The sequence below is a fragment of the Schistocerca gregaria genome, chromosome X (assembly GCF_023897955.1).
Source record: "Schistocerca gregaria isolate iqSchGreg1 chromosome X, iqSchGreg1.2, whole genome shotgun sequence".
NCBI lineage: Eukaryota > Metazoa > Arthropoda > Insecta > Orthoptera > Acrididae > Schistocerca > Schistocerca gregaria.
The window spans coordinates 790,594,590-790,617,821 of NC_064931.1; the positions used below are offsets into that span (position 1 = coordinate 790,594,590).

Genomic DNA, 23,232 nt, shown 5'->3' on the forward strand with positions numbered 1-23,232 from the left:
TCCACCTGGCCTCCCGCATGCCCACTATACGCCCTCGCTCAAAGTCCGTCAACTGCACATACGGTTCACGTCCACGCTGTCGCGGCATGCTACCAGTGTTAAAGACTGCGATGGAGCTCCGTATGCCACGGCAAACTGGCTGACACTGACGGCGGCGGTGCACAAATGCTGCGCAGCTAGCGCCATTCGACGGCCAACACCGCGGTTCCTCGTGTGTCCGCTGTGCCGTGCGTGTGATCATTGCTTGTACACCCCTCTCGCAATGTCCGGAGCAAGTATGGTGGGTCTGACACACCGGTGTCAATGTGTTCTTTTTTCCATTTCCAGGAGTGTAGAAAAAAAGGCATGCGCAATGCAGATATAACTGTACACCATATTGGTCTAGCAATGTCATGTAAATGGAGTTATTCACTCGCTTCTTAAAATCTGCAAAAAGTAAAGTCTCCTTCCAAATGTGCGAAAAGACCCACTGGACAGTTTCTATACGTTATGTCAGTTACATGAAATACAAATGCTTTTGTAACAGGACATTCGGACAACCAGAAGGCATCAAAGGAATTCAGAGATGCGTGGACATTCTTTTCACAAAATATTAATGTGAAAGAAGAAAACTCACATTTGTGGCAGATTGCAGGGCGACTTACAGCCATGAACATATATCTCATATATGGACCTCGAAGTATGTTTTCGATGGGTTTACATGGCACATGCATATGTAAATCATTCAGGATTGTTTGATGAGCACACAGTAGCCTAACTTCATCTTTCTGTTCGGGTATAATGATTTTGGAATATAACACTTTTATTTCGCCGATGATGACTAGAGAAATTTGTACAAAGTACTGACAGAATTTCACTACATCCTGTAACTGACTCAGAACCGATACAGTTATGAAACTAAACGACTCAGTTTATATCCAAACTGTTTACAAGTATACCAAATATGACAGACAAGATTCATTCAGAGTTTCATGCAGCTTTTCACAGCAGTGCACTTCCCACAATTCATCTATACAAAACGGCAATACCTACATCCAGTAGCACACAGTCAATGTAGAGGGTAGTAGAAGTGTCATGACTACATGCATTAGACAACCACTCCAGAGAATTATATACACCGTCAGACCAATGTAGCACGATTCAGCCCTTATACTAGGGACACACATCCTACTGAAAGACAGGACCCTGTTCATTATACTGGACTGCAAATGTCCCAAATCTCAATAAACATAAACGATTGACATAGACATCAAACGTTTCCAAGAGATTTCTAAATCATTTATGACGAATTATAAGGGTGCTTCTGTGTCGACCCCTATTCAGTAGTCTGGGAATTCTGACATTGCCCTCACAGTATATATTTTCTTTAATGTCGTTTGTTGTTAGCAATATTAGCTTATTCCCAAGAGTTAGCAGCTTTCACTCAGTTAATACTAGGCAGAAATCAAATCTGCATGTGGAATGCACTTCCTTGAATCGTGTGCAGAAAGGAGTGCACTATTCTGGTGCATCTATTTTCAATAAGCTACCACAAGAACTCAAAAATCTTAGCAGTAGTCCAACGCTTTTAAGTCTAAACTGAAGAGTTTCCTCATGGCTCACTCCTTCTATTCTATCGGGGATCTCCTGGAAGAGCTGAAAAGTTAAGCAAATTCCAGTGAAACATTGTTGATTTTGTTTATTTAAACTTACGAATTATCGCCTGAATACGTTTCTTGTATTTCATTTTATCTGTTTATACTATCGTGCTATAATTTCATGTATTGACTCGTTCCACGACCATGGAAACTTCTCCTTAATTTGGTCCCCCGGAACAATAAATAAAAATAAATAAATGTGTGCTGTAATAGTTCTTCAAGACGTTTGTTCGAGGAGACATAGTTAGCAGAGTACTAGTGGTTATCGTAATAGTACATTCATTCCACAGATTCAAGCAACAGATCTACTAATCAGTTCAGTAACTTAGTAGAACTAGACTCATACTATAGACCAGATAGGTTCCCAACTAGATGTAGTAGTAGATTCTCAACTACCTGAACCACACTGATCACTTACTGTTTGATAGCTGAAGGTGTTATTCTTTTACTAAAACCTGTTTTGATGTAGGAATACCTTGGAGTGAAGAAACATTAAACTACAGTCATCCATCCTATAGACAGATAGTGATAAAATTTCCAGGCTAGCATTGCAATTTTAAATGATTTTTAACTGATTCCTCACATAAGTAGTAAGTGTTTTGCTTTAGACATAAGACACTTAATATTTCCAGCATATTTATGAATGATGGCAGTGTAGGAATCTGAAGGCTTGAGCAGTATCTGAAAGGTTCTCATGTTCATAATCGATTGGAGGGTTAGTGGGACCTCTGTTTGCAACCTTTCACTTGTCTATAGAATTTATAAACCATTTTCTGAAGAATGTCAATATGATTCCTTCAAAAAGGGTCCTCGTGAGGGAGGTCTTTGATACACATGTATAGGGCGGTATAGACATCTGGTGTTTCCACAGGATTTATAAATCGTTTCCAACAAATACAGGTATGCCCACTTCAGCAAGGTGGTTTTGCTGGAAGTCTTTGCTGACCAAGGCTGTGAATGGTCATGATGTCTGTGGTCTGCTGTTATGACTTACACTGAACTCGGCGTGACAGATTCTTCCAGGTTTGATTCAAATGGCTCTGAGCACTATGGGACTTAACTTCTGAGGTCATAAGTCCCCTAGAACTTAGAACTACTTAAACCTAACTAACCTAAAGACATCACACACATCCATGCCCTAGGCGGATTCGAACCTGCGACCGTAGCGGTCGCACGGTTCCAGACTGTAGCGCCTAGAACCGCTCGGCCACTACGGCCGGTGCGCCATAGTTTGTCTGAAAAACGCAGGAACCCATAGTGTGGACCACAAGCCTTTGAGAGGAAAATACTTTGCTCCCTACACACATCTTATGGCGAAAACAGCAGGCCCATTACGTTCGACGACAAGCCTAAGTCCAGTGCAGTGATTTATATGGAGCATCACAGAAGCACCGAAAACTAGCCGCCAGGCACAGAAGTTTCCCACTTTGAATTTTGCTTTTCGCGTATGGTGTTAGTCCTGAGCTGTCTCGCAAAATGTTATAACTTTGCAGGCGACCTCAAGACATATGAGAAAATGACTGTATTTTTATAACGTGTAATCTACTGACATAAGATGGATGTACCTGTTCTTGTATTGCATGATGTCCTATTTAGTTATATAGTAGTGTATTAAGTTATTATTACAACTATTTATTATACAAGCTTTTTATCGTGTTAGGCTTTATTGCAACTTTACAAACTAAAACAGTACACAAAGAGAAGAAATATTACTGATCAGCATTAGAACCCACTGGTACAATTTTCCACACAATGCCATCTTTTGCTGTTTTTTTTCCTAAACAGGTTTTTGTTGCCCACTATCATTCTTTGACTGACTTCCGGGGGAAGCAACTCTTGTCCGGTATATTGTTCTTATAGAGCTGGAATTTGGAACATCAAAAGGATGCTGGATGTAGAAGCTTCCTTTTCCCCTAAATTTGGTGGAAACGTATCTTGCACTGTGTTTTTATCATAAGTTTCGTTGCACGAATCACTATCTTCATCTCCAGACACTGCAACTACTACACTTTCTTCACTGTCCTGATCGCTGTCAGAAAACTCATATTCTTAACCTGAGCTTTCATATTCTATTTTTCGCAGTTCTTCTAGTATTTAAGCTTCTGTTAGGCACTTCCAGTGTTCCTAGCTCATGACTGTAGGGACGACTTTTAGATACCGTCATAACAGACAATAACTGTAATACTTGCTTCAACTAACCAACAAGCAGCACTGGAGAGAATGGCATTGTTGTCGCATATTTGAACAACAAAGGGACAACAGTTGATGTGGTTTCATACGCAGTACTGCAAAGAAGTAGTTTGGCTTTAATTGCTCTGAGCACTATGGGACTTAACATCTGTGGTCATCAGTCCCCTAAAACTTAGAACTGCTTAAACCTAACCAACCTAAGGACATCACACACATCCATGCCCGAGGCAGGATTCGAATCTGCGACCGTAGCGGTCACGAGGTTCCAGACTGAAGCGCCTAGAACCGCACGGCCACACCGGCTGTCAAGTAGTTTGAAAATACACAGAAATGTTGTGAGGTGCCAAGTTGGCTATCCTTTAAGGGGTAACTGCAGATAGTGCGATAATATGTTTCATAGGCACGAAAAAAACGAACATCCAGAGGCTACATTTGTCCAGTAGCACCAGTTGGTATGAATTGCAATGTGAGAGATATTTTAGGAGGAATAGTTTGCTCTAAACGAGTACGAATTTTATACGCAGACCAGGAATGTGGAACAATCAAGTTATTTTGACCAACTATTGGCCAGAAGCAGTGTTCATACCGTACTTGTTATTCTCTTACTCTCATTTTCCCACTCATGATTGCTGTAAAGTAAATATTACGTACTGCCCTTGCAAGATCACACACGCGAGAAAGGATCGTAGGGGGCAGAGCACCTCCAATTTCTCGATGTACAATAAATAACTTTCCAGCCAATTTACCATCCAGATTAACAGCCGGCATAACTGTATACGAATGCATTGATGTTAGTTGATCTTCATACAACTCCTCTAATTTTCAGGATTCCTTTCGTATGCATTTCCTCTTCTAATCCCGATTGGTCGGAATTGGAAACAATTCCTTACTGAACGATGGGATAAGTTTGTTTATCTCATCTACAAATTTTCGGGCCGATTCCTCATTCTGCTTACATCGTCAAGTTGACGCTTTGTTTAAAATTTTGTTATCTTCCGTCTTCCAGTTCTGTAGCAATGTTTGAAATTATGCAACCATCCACTGATTACGGTAATCTATGTGGCGTGCAATCTGATGTGCATTGCGTAGGGGGTCATTATCATGCAAATCCTGTAAATTGTATCGAGCACCCTCGAAAGGCGCCTTGTCCTCCCTTTAATATCTGTAGTTAAACTTACGCAATACACGGCTGAAAGGCTGAGGACTTCTTCGAAACTTGTTCGTAATTCGTTTTTTTACTACGCTACGGATGATATTCGATGTATGTAATTATGTTTAGTAGCAACTCGTTGGATAACGATTGTCCTATTACGATTCACTGGTGACAGGATTTGTGGCTTCCTGTCCGACAGGGATGATGAACTACATGGCTCGACCCCTGTTTCAGCATCACTTTCACTTGTTAAGCACGGACCGTCATCATTGTGCTCCACATGAGCGTCGTCCACACAGTCGAGAGTATACGACGCCACACATCCCACTGATTCATCTTGCAGAAACGCTAATTTTCCATCTGCCACTTCTTCCTCACTGCGAAATTCCTCGAGTTCTTTTCTGACGAAGTGTCAACTTCGGCAACTGTTGTTGTAGATACAGTGCAATGTTTGCTCTGCTTATTGTTGCAATTGTTCTGCTTTGTATTAACACCACAAGCACTGTAGCAATGTTCTGAGTTACTTTTCGACTAAGCAGTTCAACAACGCTCTGTAGACTCATGCTGTGCCCATCGTGTTGCCATTAGCAGCCAATACGTGGGGGGTCGAATGCTGTAAGCATCTGTGTCCTTTCCTTGTGAGAAGACTTGGGGGCAGGGGCAGGTAGCAGCGGCACACACGGTCCTGCCAAACTCCCGCTAGCCTCGACGTGGCATCATGAGAGCAGTTGGATTTCGCATAAGGAATAGACAGGTACACGTTGCCTGAACTATTGAAATTACAGCAGCGTACGACATACCAACTTGAAGAACAGAGTGAGACGATTCAGCTGATATACAGACTGGCAATGCAAATGATATATTAATTATTCAGTCAGGAAGCTATCTGGAACTGTTGTTCACAATATCTTTAACAACAGCTGTAATAATTTCACCTTAAGAAAGATCGACCTCCCACATAAAAGTTCTCATAAAGACACACAGAGTAATGTTGTTTACGTGCTTAATTAACCAATGAGAGGCGATTGTATCAGATATTTCATTAAAGTCAGCATAATCAGTTACACAAGATAGATACATGAACAGCATGGCAGTTTGTGCTGATAAAAGTAATCACACATTATAAATAAAGTTCAGATCATAAGTTGTTTGTTTTTAATTACTTTTTAATTGAATGATTCAGACTATTTATACACTATTGGCCATTAAAATTGCTACACCACGAAGATGACGTGCTACAGATGCAAAATCTAACCGACAGGAAGGAGATGCTGTGATATGCAAATGATTAGCTTTTCAGAGCATTCACACAAGGTTGGCGCCGGTGACGACACCTACAACACGCCGCGCGGGATTAGCAGAGCGGTCTGTGGCGCTGCAGTCATGGACTGTGCGGCTGGTCCTTGCGGAGGTTCGAGTCCTCCCTCGGGCATGGGTGTGTGCGTGTGTCCTTAGGATAATTAAGGTTAAGTAGTGTGCAAGCTTAGGGACTGATGACCTTAGCAGTTAAGTCCCATAAGATTTCACACACATTTGAACATTTTTGAACCTACAACGTGCTGACATGAGGAAAGTTTCCAACCGATTTCTCATAAAAAAACAGCAGTTCACCGGTGTTGCCGGATGAAACGTTCTTGTGATGCCTCGTGTAAGGAGGAGAAATGCGTACCATCACGTTTCAGACTTTGATAAAGGTCGGATTGTAACCTACGGCGATTGTGGTTTATCGTATCGTGACATTGCTGCTCGCGTTGGTCGAGATCCAATGAGTGTTAGCAGAATATAGAATCGGTGGGTTCAGGAGGGTAATATGGAACGCCGTGCTGGATCCCAACGGCCTCGTATCGCTAGCAGTCGAGATGACAGGCATCTTATCCGCATGGGTGTAACGGATCGTGCAGCCACGTCTCGATCCCTGAGTCAATAGATGGGGACGTTTGCAAGACAACAACCATCTGCACGAACAGTTCGACGACGTTTGCAGCATCATGGACTATCAGCTCGGAGACTGTGGCTGCTGTTACCCTTGACGCTGCATCACAGACAGGAACGCCTGCGATGGTGTACTCAACGACGAACCTGGGTGCACGAATGGCAAAACGTCATGTTTTCGGATGAATCCAGGTTCTGTTTACAGCATCATGATGGGCGCATCCATATTTGGCGACATCGCGGTGAACGCACATTGGAAGCGTGTATTCGTCGTCGCCATATTGGCGTAACACCCGGCGTGATGGTATGGGGTGCCATTGGTTACACGTCTTGGTCACCTCTTGTTCGCATTGACGGCACTATGAACAGTGGACGTTACATTTCAGATGTGCTACGACCCGTGGCTCTACCCTTCATTCGATATCTGCGAAACCCTACATTTCAGCAGGATAATGCACGACCGCATGTTGCAGGTCCTGCACGGGCCTTTCTGGTTACAGAAAATGTTCTACTGCTGCCCTGGCCAGCACATTCTCAAGATCTCTCGAATTGAAAACGTCTGGTCAATGGTGGCCGAGCAACTGGCTCGTCACAATACGCCAGTCACTACTCTTGATGAACTGTGGTATCGTGTTGAAGCCGCATGGGCAGCTGTACCTGTACACGCCACCGAAGCTCTGTATGACTCAATGCCCAGGCGTATCAAGGCCATTATTATTGCCAGAGGTGGTTGTTCGAGGTACTGATTTCTCAGGCTCTCTAGTTTTATATATTTGTCCAATGAATACCCGTTTATCATCTGCATTTCTTCTTGTTGTAGCAATTTTAATTGTGCAGTAGTGTAGTATTGACTTGTGTTCGTAGTGATGACAGCACGGCTCTTCGCTAGCGACAACTAGTGACAGTAACTGATTCCCTTCCTCGGCATAGCGCTGCAAATGTTCAAGACAGAGTCCCATATGACTTCCTGTGCTGCTTGAAGACCGTGAGATACTCATTAAGCGCACACCTCCATTTCCCCGTAATCTGATATTTGTGGCAATGGCTGCTACCGTAACCCTCCGGTCTTGAATAGTGAGGACATGTGCCTGCTCTCGGTAATGCGGTATGGTTTTCCAGACCGTACTTCATCGACCAACCACATTTGTCCTTCCCTGAATTGATTGTGTCACGCTTTGACTCTTACAATAGACATGCAGTGCTCTCCGCACACTTTTGCCATTCTTAAGTGAATTTTAGTTCCCCAGTACTCCTATCGCTGTCAGGAAACGCACCGGTCTTCTTTTGAAACCTCAGTTTCACTGTTTTCAGAACGACTGAGAGCAGACACGCGCGTACTCGCTCTGTCGTCACGTGTCCCTTTAGCACCTAATTTGAGACCTCAGCGCTCTTATAGCGAGCACACCTTTTTCCTCAAGCAATGGCCTTACGATCCTTCAGGCGGTTTTCATTTTACACCACGTGGCTCGTTTCTTCAATTCACCTTATAAACGTTTCAGCATAACTCAGAGCTGACAAAAGCCGAACGACCCTACTCACGTTACTAAAGAACCACTTACTTATAACTGCCACAGAAATGCAGACCAAAAACGGCTGTCAGTAATGTTTTTCGCGCTCGTTATCGGGTGCCATTTCTCTAAACACATACGCGATTATCATTGTAAATAATGCTGCCATTGTAGGGACAATTTGTCATACTGTATACGTGCGTGTTGTTTTTCGATCTTGAACCATATCCATGATCTCTAGCAAGGTCCAACTCGATCAGTCAGCTAAGTGGTGATTAACGAACCGTTCACTATTGGAATGTTCTTGGAATCAGTGTTGGAGACACCTGGGATTTAGTAAATGAAATTTTTTATGGTAGGAGAACAAGCATCTGTGCAATTCTGACACGAGCAAGACGAAACTGATATGGTACATTTGTGTCCTTACAAAATACGTTGAATTAGTGGTAGATGTCTTCTATGTAGGGCCCATTTGAGTCCACAGATTTTTGATCCGTTCCTTCTACATTCCTGCGTGTCACTTTTCGTGAGGCTGTGCAAGACCGCCACCGATTTTTGATCCCAGCAATGTGCAACAGCATATCGGTCGTAAACTGCTCGCTCTGCGACTTGTTGCGGCGTAAGGATGCTGCGTAATTTCGAAAATAAGCGCACTAACACGCAAGTACTAATAGTTCGTTTTAAATACAGCGATTCGTGCTTTTTTAGACTACATAAATGCTTTCTCCTCCCTTACAACAGGCGTAGATAATCGCTATTGCCACACTCTACAAACTAAAGAACCACTTACTTATAACTGCCACAGAAATGCAGACCAAAAACGGCTGTCAGTAATGTTTTTCGCGCTCGTTATCGGGTACCATTTCTCTAAACACATACGCGATTATCATTGTAAATAATGCTGCCATTGTAGGGACAATTTGTCATACTGTATACGTGCGTGTTGTTTTTCGATCTTGAACTATATCCATGATCTCTAGCAAGGTCCAACTCGATCAGTCAGCTAAGTGGTGATTAACGAACCGTTCACTATTGGAATGTTCTTGGAATCAGTGTTGGAGACACCTGGGATTTAGTGAATGAAATTTTTTATGGTAGGAGAACAAGCATCTGTGCAATTCTGACACGAGCAAGACGAAACTGATATGGTACATTTGTGTCCTTACAAAATACGTTGAATTAGTGGTAGATGTCTTCTATGTAGGGCCCATTTGAGTCCACAGATTTTTGATCCGTTCCTTCTACATTCCTGCGTGTCACTTTTCGTGAGGCTGTGCAAGACCGCCACCGATTTTTGATCCCAGCAATGTGCAACAGCATATCGGTCGTAAACTGCTCGCTCTGCGACTTGTTGCGGCGTAAGGATGCTGCGTAATTTCGAAAATAAGCGCACTAACACGCAAGTACTAATAGTTCGTTTTAAATACAGCGATTCGTGCTTTTTTAGACTACATAAATGCTTTCTCCTCCCTTACAACAGGCGTAGATAATCGCTATTGCCACACTCTACAAACTATTTTAATTAATTAATTACATACTTTTTTACAAAAAGAATGCCGAGCGCACTACAAGGTGAACTGGAGGACGAGACCGTATTTGAGAAGCTGTTTTAGAGCAGTGTTACAAAGAAAAGGGAACCACAGAAAATTAAAAGTATAATTCTTTGGGCCCATATGTCCATTCCGAGTCGAGTCTTAATTACCACACCTTAGCTTACTAATCCCAGTTGCCCATTATTTTATGTAGTGCAGGTATTGGTTCTTCTGCGATAAACAATTTCATTTTCTAAATCCCATGTTTCTCCAACGGACAATATTTACTGTCTACAGGCTGATTTTTTTTTTCGTTTTGACAGACCCGACTGGGGGCTCTTGGTGTAGCATTGTAATTAATTACGCAAATCGTCCGGGGAAAGAGAATCACAACACGTCACTACGAATTCAGGTGTTAGCGTATTGTCGCCTGTCTAGAAATTACATGTCATATAAATGAAATAATGACAGATAGTATCCGACGCATGTCAGCGGACATGTAATTTCACTCAAATCTCTCGGAAAACAGTACACATGTGGAGGAAGCTTTTATGCACTGCTGGCCGCAGTGAGATGAAAGGTCGTCAACTACCAGCATTTAGTGATGACGTTTAACGATTATAGCGATTAACTTAATTACAATATATTCAGTAACACCCGAATGACCATGCTATACTTCTAACTATACGTACATAAAAATGTAAACTCAGTCATTTGGGCACATTACTCGCCACATAATTAATACTGCCTTGATACTAATGTTTGCCATCTGTACAAACTGCTACAGTTACACACACACACACACACACACACACACACACACACAAACACATCGTATTCAATAAACCACATACAAAAGAATGCATCACATAATCAGAACCCGTTGTGATATGGAATGAGTCAAGGAAGTATTTGTAAAAGCATGTATTTTCCTAAACTATATTTTTAACCCTGAGCAAAATGAAATTTCAAACCCATGACGAAATCATGCACAAAATTTATGTTATTAATAGTGATAAACGACTTCAGTCCCATCCTAATAAAACGTCATTACAGTCATGGAACCGATATTTTGATACGTCCTATGCAGCCTCAGTAGAGCCTTCTTTTCACCAAGTTATCAACTCCAGGCTTCTGAATAGTAATTGGTTGCGCGCGCGCGCGCGCGCGTGTGTGTGTGTGTGTGTGTGTGTGTGTGTGTGTGTGTGTGTGTGCGCGCGCGTGTGCATGTATTGTGTTCTCAAAGGCAAGCGCGTGTGTATTTATGGTACTTAAAATATCATTTTTTTATGCTTGCAGGTGTTCATGGAACCACTTAAAAAGATACAAGTTGAGGGATTTGCTATGTTTGCTGAACCTGAGCTCCTGTTTGGGAATTTAGACGAGCTATGTTGTGTAAGTACTTGGAAATATATAGTTTTTATTGAAGATTGTATCATGCTGTCGTCAAGCCAAGGATTGATGACCTACTTTTGTAGATGTATTCCACTGTGTACTAAGTGTGTGCAACCTTTTAATACGCAAATGCGTCAGTGCTTACGTAATCTGTCATACCCTTTCAGTGGGCAGGTTCGTCTATCCCACTCGTCGTTGCTTTAAATTTGGACTTCTGTCCTCTTCCTTCAATAAAGCGGCAATCTGGTTCCCTATCATTCAACTGTGATCGGATCTGCTGAGTCACAAGGAGGAAAGTAGCGATGAACTTCAGTCCAACGGAATCGAATCACTAAGACTTTCCATCCTTAAAAAACACAAAGTCTGACGCAAAAGTATTTTCAAGTTTTTGCACTGCTACCAGAAAGGAAATCGGTAAACAGCTAATAAAAGCAGACGAAACGTAAAAAAGAAGCTATATTATTGATAAGATTTAAATATGAATATCGGGTTCATTGCAAGATATCACTGTATAACGTATCAGCGTTTCAACAAATTGCAGAAGAAATTCAGTCAATTGCTCGCACTGCACTGATACACTTCTCACCACTAAACTCCGCCTTGCAGTATATTTGTAAAAGTCAGCAGTAAATAAAGTCAAAGGCTGTCTCAAGCACTTAATACATAGGCAAGTAATTTTCAAGCGTTTGTGTAAAATATTCCAACTCATTGACGATCTGCTTGTGGATGTCCAGTCGGGTTGATGGTTCGATTGCCTAAGCACTGTTTGGAAGATTGACCTAGTCTTCATCGTTAGAAACTGCGAGAGATGGTGATAGGTAAGATCCCTGTTTAAGTTTAACGAAAATTCGAGGCATCACTGGCACCCCGATATAAGCGTATCGGGGTTCGACTCCCGTTGCCGACTACACCCTGTTATAGTATTCCTGCACACGAACTCGGTGTCTCGTGAAGCGAGCAACGTACTGTGGTTTTAGACTGTGAGATATCCGATAAAACTAAGACAAATGAGTGCCAGATACCACAAACTTTCCCTAACTTGAAACTTACTTATACAGGGTGTCCCAGGAGGACTGGTCAACAGTCAAGGATATGACAGGAACGATCATTCGAAGCAAAAATATATAGTAAAAATGAACTCTAGAATGGGTACCTTAAGAGTTATGAACATTTCTTCATCTTCGACATTGTGGAATAAATCTCTTCCACTGCAAGCTCCTTGCTGATTGATAAAATTTTTATTTTGCTTCTGGGAAAAAGAGTTGCTTGGATGGGCAAGATAAATGGGACATGAGGATCTGGTATCAATGGGCATGAGGGCAGCACACAGCTCTCCCGGCCATTATCGACTTTCACATCTTTGCTTGTCATTCAAATGGCTCCTCAGATGGCCTCACGAGACTTAGTGCACCCCGTTCCAGTCATCGCACCACGGAAAAATCCCTGACAGTACCGTGAACTGAATCCGGGTCCTCGATATGAGAGTCAAACGGGCTTTCTAGTCGGCTACAGAGGCGGACAAACTACGGAGGCAAAAGAAACGTAACAAAAAATGTAATGTAGAAATGAAATATGCTTATATCAATGTTGGGTTGAAAATCACAGTATTTTGCTAGGGGAGGTGATGTTCCCTTGCTTACTGCCAGTTTTGAGTTGATACACTGCTGAGCGAAAACATTATGACCACCTGCTTAAAAGAGTGTTGGTCCACTTCTGGAACGCAATTCAGCAGTGGTTCTGCGTGCCACGGATTCGACAATTTCCAGACGTTTGTGGCACCGGATGCCTACGGACAGGTAACACACTTCCCGTAATTTACTGGCGGTTGGTTTGCTGGCCCGAATCTGGCGCACGATGGCGTTCCTGTTGGGTTTCATAGTAATTAGATAAGCCGAATTTGATGGCCAAGACATCAACGTGAGTTAACTATCATGCTCCTCAAACGATTGCAGCACCATTCTGGCCTTCTGACACCGACAGTTACCCTGCTGGCAGAGGCCATCGCTGTTGAGAAGACATAAATCTTAAGGGATTATAGGTGGTCTCTACTAATGCCCACGTAGTCTACGGGTATCATGGTGCCTTCGACTACTACCATAGGTCCCATGGAAACCCAGGTGAGTGTCCCCCATAAAATAACACTGCTCCCACCGGCCTGTGTCCCTGACGCACTGTGTGTTTCGAGCAGCCGTTCGCCTATCTGGACGCGACCATCAACCAGGTTTAACAATAAAAGGGATTCATCCTACCAGGCGATACGATTCCATTGAGCCACGAGTCACTCTCGATGATCCTGTGCCCAATGTAATCATAACTGACTATACTGTTCGGTCAACAATGGAACACTTAGGATCCTCTGCTGCGAGACGCCAATTCAACACTTTTCGTTGAACAGTGTGCTCCAAAACATTTGTACCTGCGCCAGCACTGTTCTCTGTCCCCAGATTTGCCACAGATCTCAGCCTATCTTATTTCAGAGAGCGGGAAACCCTCCGATCCCTATATTCTGTGATGGGGTAAGGACGTCCAACTTCCTGTCGCCTACTCGTGGTTTCAGTATTCTTCAACCTCTTTTCGTAGATGCTCGCGACAGTAGCACGCAAGCAGCCGACCATCTTTGCCGTTTCCGAGATGCTCGCTCCCAGGCACTGGGCTACGACAGTCTGGCTTTTCTCAAAATCGCTGAAATCGGTGGGTTTCCCCTTTTGCGCCACATCGGCGCTAGAATGGTTCGTCTCTGCTCCGATCGCACACTTCTCTTAATGCGTCAACTTACCTCAGCGCCACCATGCAGTATACAACCTCGCAGTGGGCAGTAGTCATAACGTTTTGGTTCATCAGTGTAAGTGACCTTCAGTTTAAAGTGAAATCAGAATCAAGTTTGAAACTTGACTTTTTTAACGTTCACAGTGAAACGTCCCCTTAGAAAAATTCTACACGAATGTGCTTAAGCTGACACACAATATTTTTAGCGCAACGCAATCTGACTTCCAAAATTCCCTACGAAAGAATGGCCCTGATTAACGTTAACCTATACGTTTCACAAATCATTTACCTCACAAAAATCTTCGTTACTCGAACTACTGCAATACAGCAAGCGCCACTACCGCCAGCTAACTAAAAGATTCAAACTACAGAAGTCACTAACTATTGATAGGCACAGTTAGCAAATGAAAGATTTTAATAGAGAACAAACAATGTATTTACCTTTATAGTCATAATATATATATATATATATATATATATATATATATATATATATATATATATATATATATATCAGTTCATGACACCAATTCTTACAAATTTCAAAACTCCGCCATCTCTCTCCCCACGTCCACCACTGCTGGCGGCTCACCTCCAACTGCGCAACGCTACGCGCTGTTCACATCCAGCTGCCGCTGCCCAGCACTACAGTGGCGAGTATTACAACAATGCCAACCAGCCACTGACTGCACACGGTACAGCCAGTGATTTTCAAACAGAGCGCTACGTGGCGGCGACGTTACCAATAAAAAAACCTAAACAGCCTACTTACATAGCCCCCATGCTCCCCACAAAAAATTTTACAAATTGTTCTGGGCAGTGGCTAATACAGATTTGAAAATTTTTTTGATAATTATGATTACAATAACAAAGAAATCAAATGCACACACTTATTGATACAATGTTGGTCAAAAGTTAAAATTTTCTCACAGTCCATATAGACAGTCCTGATCATTCATCACAGTAAAATTGCAGTGTTTTTCTCAAAGTCTGAGCAATAAAAGAAAATGCACACTGAAGTAGTGGATTTCCATGCAGTCTTGAAGAAGTAGTGTTGTCCTTCCAACGGAAAGATAGTGCTGACTCTTGACATGCAGACAGATAATGGGCCACAACAGAGAAAAACCACAGCAGAGTCAGTCGAAGTTTTGAAGAATATTGGTTAGTGGCGCTTGCTGTATTGCAGTAGTTCGAGTAACGAAGATTTTTGTGAGGTAAGTGATTTGTGAAACGTATAGGTTAATGTTAATCAGGGCCATTCTTTCGTAGCGAATTTTGGAAGTCAGATTGCGTTGCGCTAAAAATATTGTGTGTCAGCTTAAGCACATTCGTGTAGAATTTTTCTAAGGGGACGTTTCAACAGACCATTGCCGGAGACGAAAGATGAGATAATTGACAAAAACTCAAGCCCGAACCATTGAATTTGTAGTCTGATTATGTATTATTCAGGCACTGAGCCACATCCAGGCAACGATAAAGACTAAGTACGTTTTCAATACAAATAATGTATGTAGTTTGCTCATTATATTTTACAATCACATTTACAAATTAAGCCATCGTAGGCTCATTTCTCGTTCAGCTAATCAAAGAGCCATCTGTTGCTGACAAGAAGTGACTCGCACTGTTCCTCCACTGCGGCCGTCACATATCTTCGCTATGTCAGAAAACTTCCTGTCCGCAACTATCGCTGCATAAGCAGTGGATAAAATCCTAAGAAAAGACCATTCTCTACAGTATCATGAGCCACAAATATCAACGTCCTCTGTAGTCAAATTGGGCTGAATGCAGGTATTTGTTCTTATGTTCGAGTTCATCATAAACAACGATTCAGTTTAACCTCGTATCGTGTTGGCTCTACCACAGCATCTTCTCGCGATGTGATCGCTTAACATAGTCCACAATACAAAGATCTTCAGGTACGTTTGAAATTCAAGTAGTCCGATTCCAGTGAGCGCCAAATACACGCAGCTCAGTTCTGCCTATATAGGTTTAACTCAGCCTTGACACATTACATTTCTAGAACAGTGGTGAGATCCTGCAACCACTATTCTTATGTGTTGTTAACAAGAGTCTGTAATCTACCAAGCGATTCGGTCTTGGGACTCGGCGTCTGAAAAGTAAGAAACGCTTGAGAAAGTTTGTTCCCTCTGTTTTCAGTTCAGTTTCTCGTAGGAGTGTTCCTTCAAAAATAATAATTTGTTACTTCTGTTTCAGGTAACGTACGCATTCTGTAAGGAGTTCATAAGCTTGATGTTGGAAAACGTTGGACCTAATGGTGACCTGCCTGTTACCGACGTCTTGGTCAAGTTATTTCAAAAGGTTTGAATATTTCTATTATTTTTCAACTGCACCTATGTTCTTATTTTTGCTTAAATTAAGTGTATTTATGCTACACCGCATATAGGTACCGTTACGAAATAATAAAATTCTGTCCTTACTTGTGTTGTTTAAAAGAAAGGTACGAAGTTTGCCTATTATCACTGTCTTTTCAGCATAACAACTGTATATTTTGTTTGACTGCCAAACATCCAGACTACTCACATGAATATCATAGCAGTACAAGCTTAGAATGCTGCTTCTAGTTACTATCAGCTTGCACAAAGATAAAAAAAAGGAAAGGCAAAGAACAACACAAGTTGCAGGGAAATCAACACGAAGCTCTGAAAACCTTTCATTTGGAAGTCAACTTCTTCAATGATATTAAAACTACGGTTTTGTGATGTTCCTCCACAACACCCTTCGCGGTCAATACTACTGGTTTCTGAAAGGTTCAGAATGTACAAATCCTACTCCCTTATACACAGCCTGAAAAAAAAGTGAAGTACGCAAGTGGGGAGAAGGAGACGAAATGAAACTTCAAGGGTTGAGAGACAATGTGATGCTATTCCAGTGATTACAAAATCCAGTCAAATTTACAAAGAATTTGGCAGTATGAGTACATTTATCAGTACGATATGCACCCACTGAGGCCTGGAAGTAAGCACTGATTCGATGGAGGAGAGTGTCATTAACCCGTTTTATCCACTCCTGAACTAGCTAGCCCACAACTATTATGACAAGTCCTTGATATGCTGGACTTTGGCAGTTCTTATTGGGGGAAAATCTTTGGATTTTGGTGGCCGCAGGAGCACCTCACCATCATGCAGACCGTCCATATGGACACGTATCATGTGCGTACGTGCGTCGTCCTGGTGAAAAATAGCATCACGATGATACAGCATGAGGATGCATTATGCCCATGACGTACTGTTGTACCATCATAGTTCCCTCAGTCACTACACAAAGTCATACCCGATGGCTCCCCACACCACGTCAGCAGTACTAACGCTGTGCCTTTCCAAAGCATTTGAAGAATGGGACTTCTCCCCAGACTGCCGCTATACTTGCCAACGATGGTTATCCGGGGTGAGCCGGCCGGTGTGGCCAAGCGGTTCTAGGCGCTTAAGTCTGGAACGGCGCGACCGCTACGGTCGCAGGTTCGAATCCAGCCTCGGGCATGGATGTGTGTGATGTCTTTAGGTTAGTTAGGTTTAAGTAGTTCTAAGTTCTAGGGGACTGATGACCTAAGCAGTTAAGTCCCATAGTGCTCAGAGCCATTTTTTATCCGGGGTGGGGTACTGCAGAACCACGAATCATTGCTGAACACAGTGCAAAGGCACTCGTTAGCAGCCCATGTTTCCCTGTCATGGGACCACTCCAAACGCAGACGTTTGTGTTGTGATGTTCCCGGGAGCCTATGCATGAAGCGGTAATTCCTTAGTCCGGCTGTTGTCAGTCGCTGCAATGGTGTTGCAGGGAATCCATTACTTGTTCTAGGATGGCAGACGCTGATGTGAAGCGGCTGCGATGTGCTTTGTACACAAAGTGGCAATCCTCCCTTGTGGTGGTCACTTGTGGTCGCCCGGAACCTTGACGACGAGTATGACTCCCCTCTTGTTCCCATGCAGTAAAACACTGGGCCACTGCGACATCCGAATGCCCCACAAATCTGGACATTGCATGATTTGATCAGCAAGTCACGTGGAGGCCCACAATGAAACTCATTTGAAACCTGATATGTGCACATAATGCTGTCTCACACGAGTACACAGCATCTCCGTATCCTTCATTGTGATTACTCAACATCTGACACTGTTCACGCCCCGTATACACCGTACGAAGCTAGGTAACAACAATAAACATGAATCACACTAATACACTCTAGTGGCTTTCTATATGTCACTCTGAATTGGAACTCTAATCATTTACATATGCGCCGATAGTATGTACGTATACGAAATTACACTGACACACGACCATGTCTTTTAGGTCATTCAGTATTCTGTCAGGAGAGTACAATTATTGATTATTATTATTTCATTAACATTAAATTTTACGCTCATGGAAAAGCTGTGAACTATAGTCTGACTGAAACCATAACACGCTTAACGGTGTAAAATCGTTAACATATTGCAAAGGTAACTTTGACCCTGCTTTCGGATTTGAACTTGGTACGGGTCGTTGTTTGCTGGCGACGACAGGTATTTCAAAACATCTACATCACTGTGGCTCCAATTAGAACACCAGAGAATTGTCGCAATCATGGACAGAAAACGGAATACAAGCAGCACATCGTTCTAAAGGTGCTTATATTCACGAGACCTATCGATTCCAAGTTAGCAGTGGGTCATCTGCACATGAGGCATCCATCAGTGTTTTCCGGAGACTCTGTTCAGCACCCAACGAAATGTCTGAAAGTATTCGACCGAGCCGCGAGATGCAACAGGTGGAACCACGTGATGTGCTTGACGAAACTATAGTTTCACTAGAAAGGAACAGGCCAGCTATGATTCGAGAATAACGAAGAGAAGCCCAATTGCATAGCTTGCCCACTTAGCAGAAGAATAATTGAAGAAAAATGTTGTAGAAGAGGTGTATCGATCTTTGGCATCAACCTCCACCAGCATTCCAATTCCCTGTGATGAATGGGTTCAGCCAATTCGGACCTACGCCACCATCCTGAAACGATATCTCAGCATACGACCAATGTATGTACAACTGACTCCATCGCCAAATATATCGTCCCACAGATATATGGAGGATGGAGACCAACATATTCATCTAGTTTTGCTGTGGACACCCTGGACAATTTGTGCGCTATGCTGCAGAGAAAGAAGACAAATATTCCACTACTACTGCGCTGAAAGACGTCAACCATTACAATAGTCCTATTCTCGCAAGTCAACTGCAGACGATTATCGTCGAGCTGTGGGGCGAAGCCCATCGTCGTACCCTGGACGATGTTGGTCCCCAAGACATCGTAGCGGTTTATCGTCACCGTGTAGAGATACAATCCGCTCGGCTAGCCACCGAATCCAGAAAATTAAGCGAGGCACCCATTTATTTTTATTTATTTATTTAACCTGGCAAGATTAGGGCCATCAGGCCCTCTCTTACATCTAACCAGGCATTCTACTTATTTTACAGTCATATGTTTTAGTAGGCATGTTAAACTACATCTAATACAAAAAGTGAGATAAACAATTAGAAAGGTACACCTCGAAGAATACATTATTGAAGAGAAAGATTTTAGATAGGAGTGCTGGCAGCAGGGAGTATGAGGGAGACTCAGGGTGAAGGGAGGAGAAGAATAGAGAGACATGATCAAACATAATTTAGGAAAATATAAAGGAAAAGGAGACTGCGTGGCTAATAGAGATAGATGAAGAGGAAGGCATCTCAGGAGCAAGATAGGAGACGCTAACTGTGCTATTTGACAGATGAGAATTGGCCTTGCACATTAATTTTGTGGAGAATTTTATGCGGATGATAGTAAGAAATGCTTCAACTTCTTCTTAAAAGCAACAGGAGATTGAATTTTCCTCAAGTTAAGGGGCAGTTTGTTCCAGAGGCGGACAGCGGCAACTGAGAAGGAGTTTGCAAAAGTTTTTGTTTTGTGAGTGGGCACAGTTAGGATACCAGATAAGAGTGACCTCGTGTTTCGATTATGATGGCATGACAGGTTTTTAATCTCTGATGCTAGGTACTGGGGTGCTTGCGCGATGAGGAGTCGGTGAAGTAGACATAGAGTGTGGTAGTCACGCAGTTTGTCCGGCGGCAGCCACCCTAGCTCGGAGTATGAAGCGCTAACATGATCATATCGGCGAATGTTGCAGGTGTAACGCACACAGGCATTCATGGTTAGCTGTAGCCGTCTTTTGTTTTCACTACTCATGCCTTGTTGAATCACATCACAATAGTGGAGGTTCGGTAGAACGAGTGCTTGCACGAGCTGGCGTTTCAAGTCCTGTGGGAATATGTTCCGAAACTTTTTGAGAGCATAGAGACAAGCAGACGTCTTTCGGCACACTGCGACTGTATTCTCCGCCCAGTTGAGATGCTCGTCCAAAGTTACACCCAAGTTCTTCACTGTTTTCTGATATGGTATTGGAGTACCTTCGAGCAGAATAGGAGGTAGCCGTTCGCGGAAATCTGAACTTATCAATTTCTGATGGGCTATTAAGATTACTTGCGTCTTTTTTGCATTTAATTTATGGAGGTGAGACCGCCACACATGAAAATCCCACATGAACACAGTTACTAAGACGACAGAATATCTCATCACTGGCTGGGCGCTAGTCGACTGAGGGGCTTTTTTTGCTGTAGTGTCGAATGCCTATCGGCGCCAGCTAAATAAGACTACGTTCTGTGATACAAAAGCGACAGTACTGATCGTAAGTATCAGTAACAGATCAGAGCAATTCGAATTTGTCGTTTTAACAAAATGTAGTCATTATGTTAATCTCAAATGGGACTTCTTGAAAGCATCGCAAGCAGTCATAGACTTTGGAAAGTCAGAGCTCCAGATTGGCCGAAACTGTTCCAACAAGCACACATAGCAAAGATCGCCTTCATAAATGGAAGAAAAGGAATATTAGAGTTCCATATCTCGTGGACAACGACGTCATTAGTGACGAAATACAAACTCACATTAGGGAAGGATGGGGAAGGAAATCGTACATGTGGTTTCAAAGTCATGAAATCTGGCTTAAGCAATTTAGTGAAATCACAGAGAACCTGAATCTGGATGGCCAGTAATGGATTTGAGCCGTTGTCCTCCTGAATGTTATCAACGACATAAGTTCCAGTCGTCAATTGAAACGTTCATTTAAACTGTGAAGCATTTGTCGATTGCAAAATAAGGTACTCAGACTCGCAAAGGAAACCTGCCAAGCAGGGAAAGAAGTCCAGTGTGCACTCTGTGTGCTTACTGGGAGGGGGGTTGGGTCATCCCAGATGTGGAACTTTTCCTCCAGATTCCGTGAAGGGCACAAGTTGCAACCAACTACAGGTGGTGGTTCTTTCAGTACTAGTGAAGTGTGTCACTTTGCAATGGAAGAGAGTCTCTCTGGTTTCTGACGGCTATCTGAAGTGTTAGACTTCCAGTCTTGCTTGCGAGGTGAATGCAGATCCCATCAACTGTAGCATCGTCGATAGGATGGTCCAAAAATGGCTCTGAGCACTATGGGACTTAACTTCTGAGGTCATCAGTCCCCAAGAACTTAGAACTACTTAAACCTAACTAACCTAAGGACATCACACACATCCATGCCCAAGGCAGGATTCGAACCTGCGACTGTAGCGGTCGCGGGGTTCCAGACTGTAGATCATATAACCACTCGGCCAGCCCGGCCGGCGTCCATAGGACCGACTGCTTACTTTTGGTGCAGAGCAGAGTGGACAGTCTGAATCAGAAGCTCAGACAGTTCTGCGGTTGTGTAGGCTGCACATTCCTCGACGTGGGCCGCATAATTATGGGGTTTTGGGTTCCCATTACTAGATTATGGGTCCATTACACTCACGAGGTGGCTAAAAGGGTAGTTCAGGCTACGTGGAGTATACTGGGCTGTTTTTTAGATCAGAGGGTCTCTGGGAGATACAAAAAAGTCTTCAGTCTCAAAGGGCGTAGGTTAGACAAAGAACGAGGGTAGACCTAGGAATAATCGGTGTTATAGTCGTAAACTGTTGTAGCTATGATGAGAAAGAATCACACCTCCAACATCTAATAGAAAGCACTGAAGCTCAAATCGTTGTAGGTACGGAAAGCTGGCTAAAGCCTGAGGTAAGTTCAACCGAAATTCTTACAAAGAACCTAACGATGTTCAGAAAGGATAGATTAAATAAAGTTCGTCGTGGAGTGTTTGTTGCTGTTAGAAGTTGCGTATCTTGTAGTGAAATCAAAGTAGATACGTCATGCAAGTTAGTATGGCTAGAGGTCATAGATCTACATCTACATCTACATCCATACTCCGCAAGCCACCTGACGGTGTGTGGCGGAGGGTGCCCTGAATACTTCTATCGGTTCTCCCTTCTATTCCAGTCTCGTATTGTACGTGGAAAGAAGGATTGTCGGTATGCTTCTGTGTGGGCTCTAATCTCTCTGATTTTATCCTCATGGTCTCTTCGCGAGATATACGTAGGAGGGAGCAATATACTGTTTGACTCTTCGGTGAAGGTATGTTCTCGAAACTTTAACAAAAGCCCGTACCGAGCTACTGAGCGTCTCTCCTGCAGAGTCTTCCACTGGAGTTTATCTATCATCTCCGTAACGCTTTCGCGATTACTAAATGATGCTGTAACGAAGCGCGCTGCTCTCCGTTGGATCTTCTCTATCTCTTCTATCAACCCTATCTGGTGCGGATCCCACACTGCTGAGCAGTATTCAAGCAGTGGGGGAAAAGCGTACTGTAACCTACTTCCTTTGTTGTCGGATTGCATTTCCTTAGGATTCTTCCAATGAATCTCAGTCTGGCATCTGCTTTACCGACGATCAACTTTATATGATCATTCCATTTTAAATCACTTCAGATGCGTACTCCCAGATAATTTATGGAATTAACTGCTTCCAGTTGCTGACCTGCTATTTTGTAGCTAAATGATAAGGGACCTATCTTTCTATGTATTCGCATCACATTACACTTGTCTACATTGAGATTCAATTGCCATTCCGTGCACCATGCGTCAATTCGCTGCAGATCCTCCTGCATTTCAGTACAATTTTCCATTATTGCAATCTCTCGATACACCACAGCATCATCTGCAAAAAGCCTCAGTGAACTTCCGATGTCATCCACCAGGTC

At 42.9% G+C, this 23,232-nt stretch overlaps 1 protein-coding gene across 1 annotated transcript in view; it reads left to right on the forward strand.

Moving 5' to 3' along the window:
• The window catches only part of LOC126298321 (uncharacterized), an 897,137-nt gene that overhangs the window by 740,093 nt on the left and 133,812 nt on the right, over positions 1–23,232 (forward strand). Inside the window, exons 10-11 of the mRNA XM_049989619.1 lie at positions 11,252–11,347; positions 16,328–16,432. Of these exons, the coding sequence (XP_049845576.1) occupies positions 11,252–11,347; positions 16,328–16,432 (201 nt within the window). The remainder of the gene's footprint in view (positions 1–11,251; positions 11,348–16,327; positions 16,433–23,232) is intronic.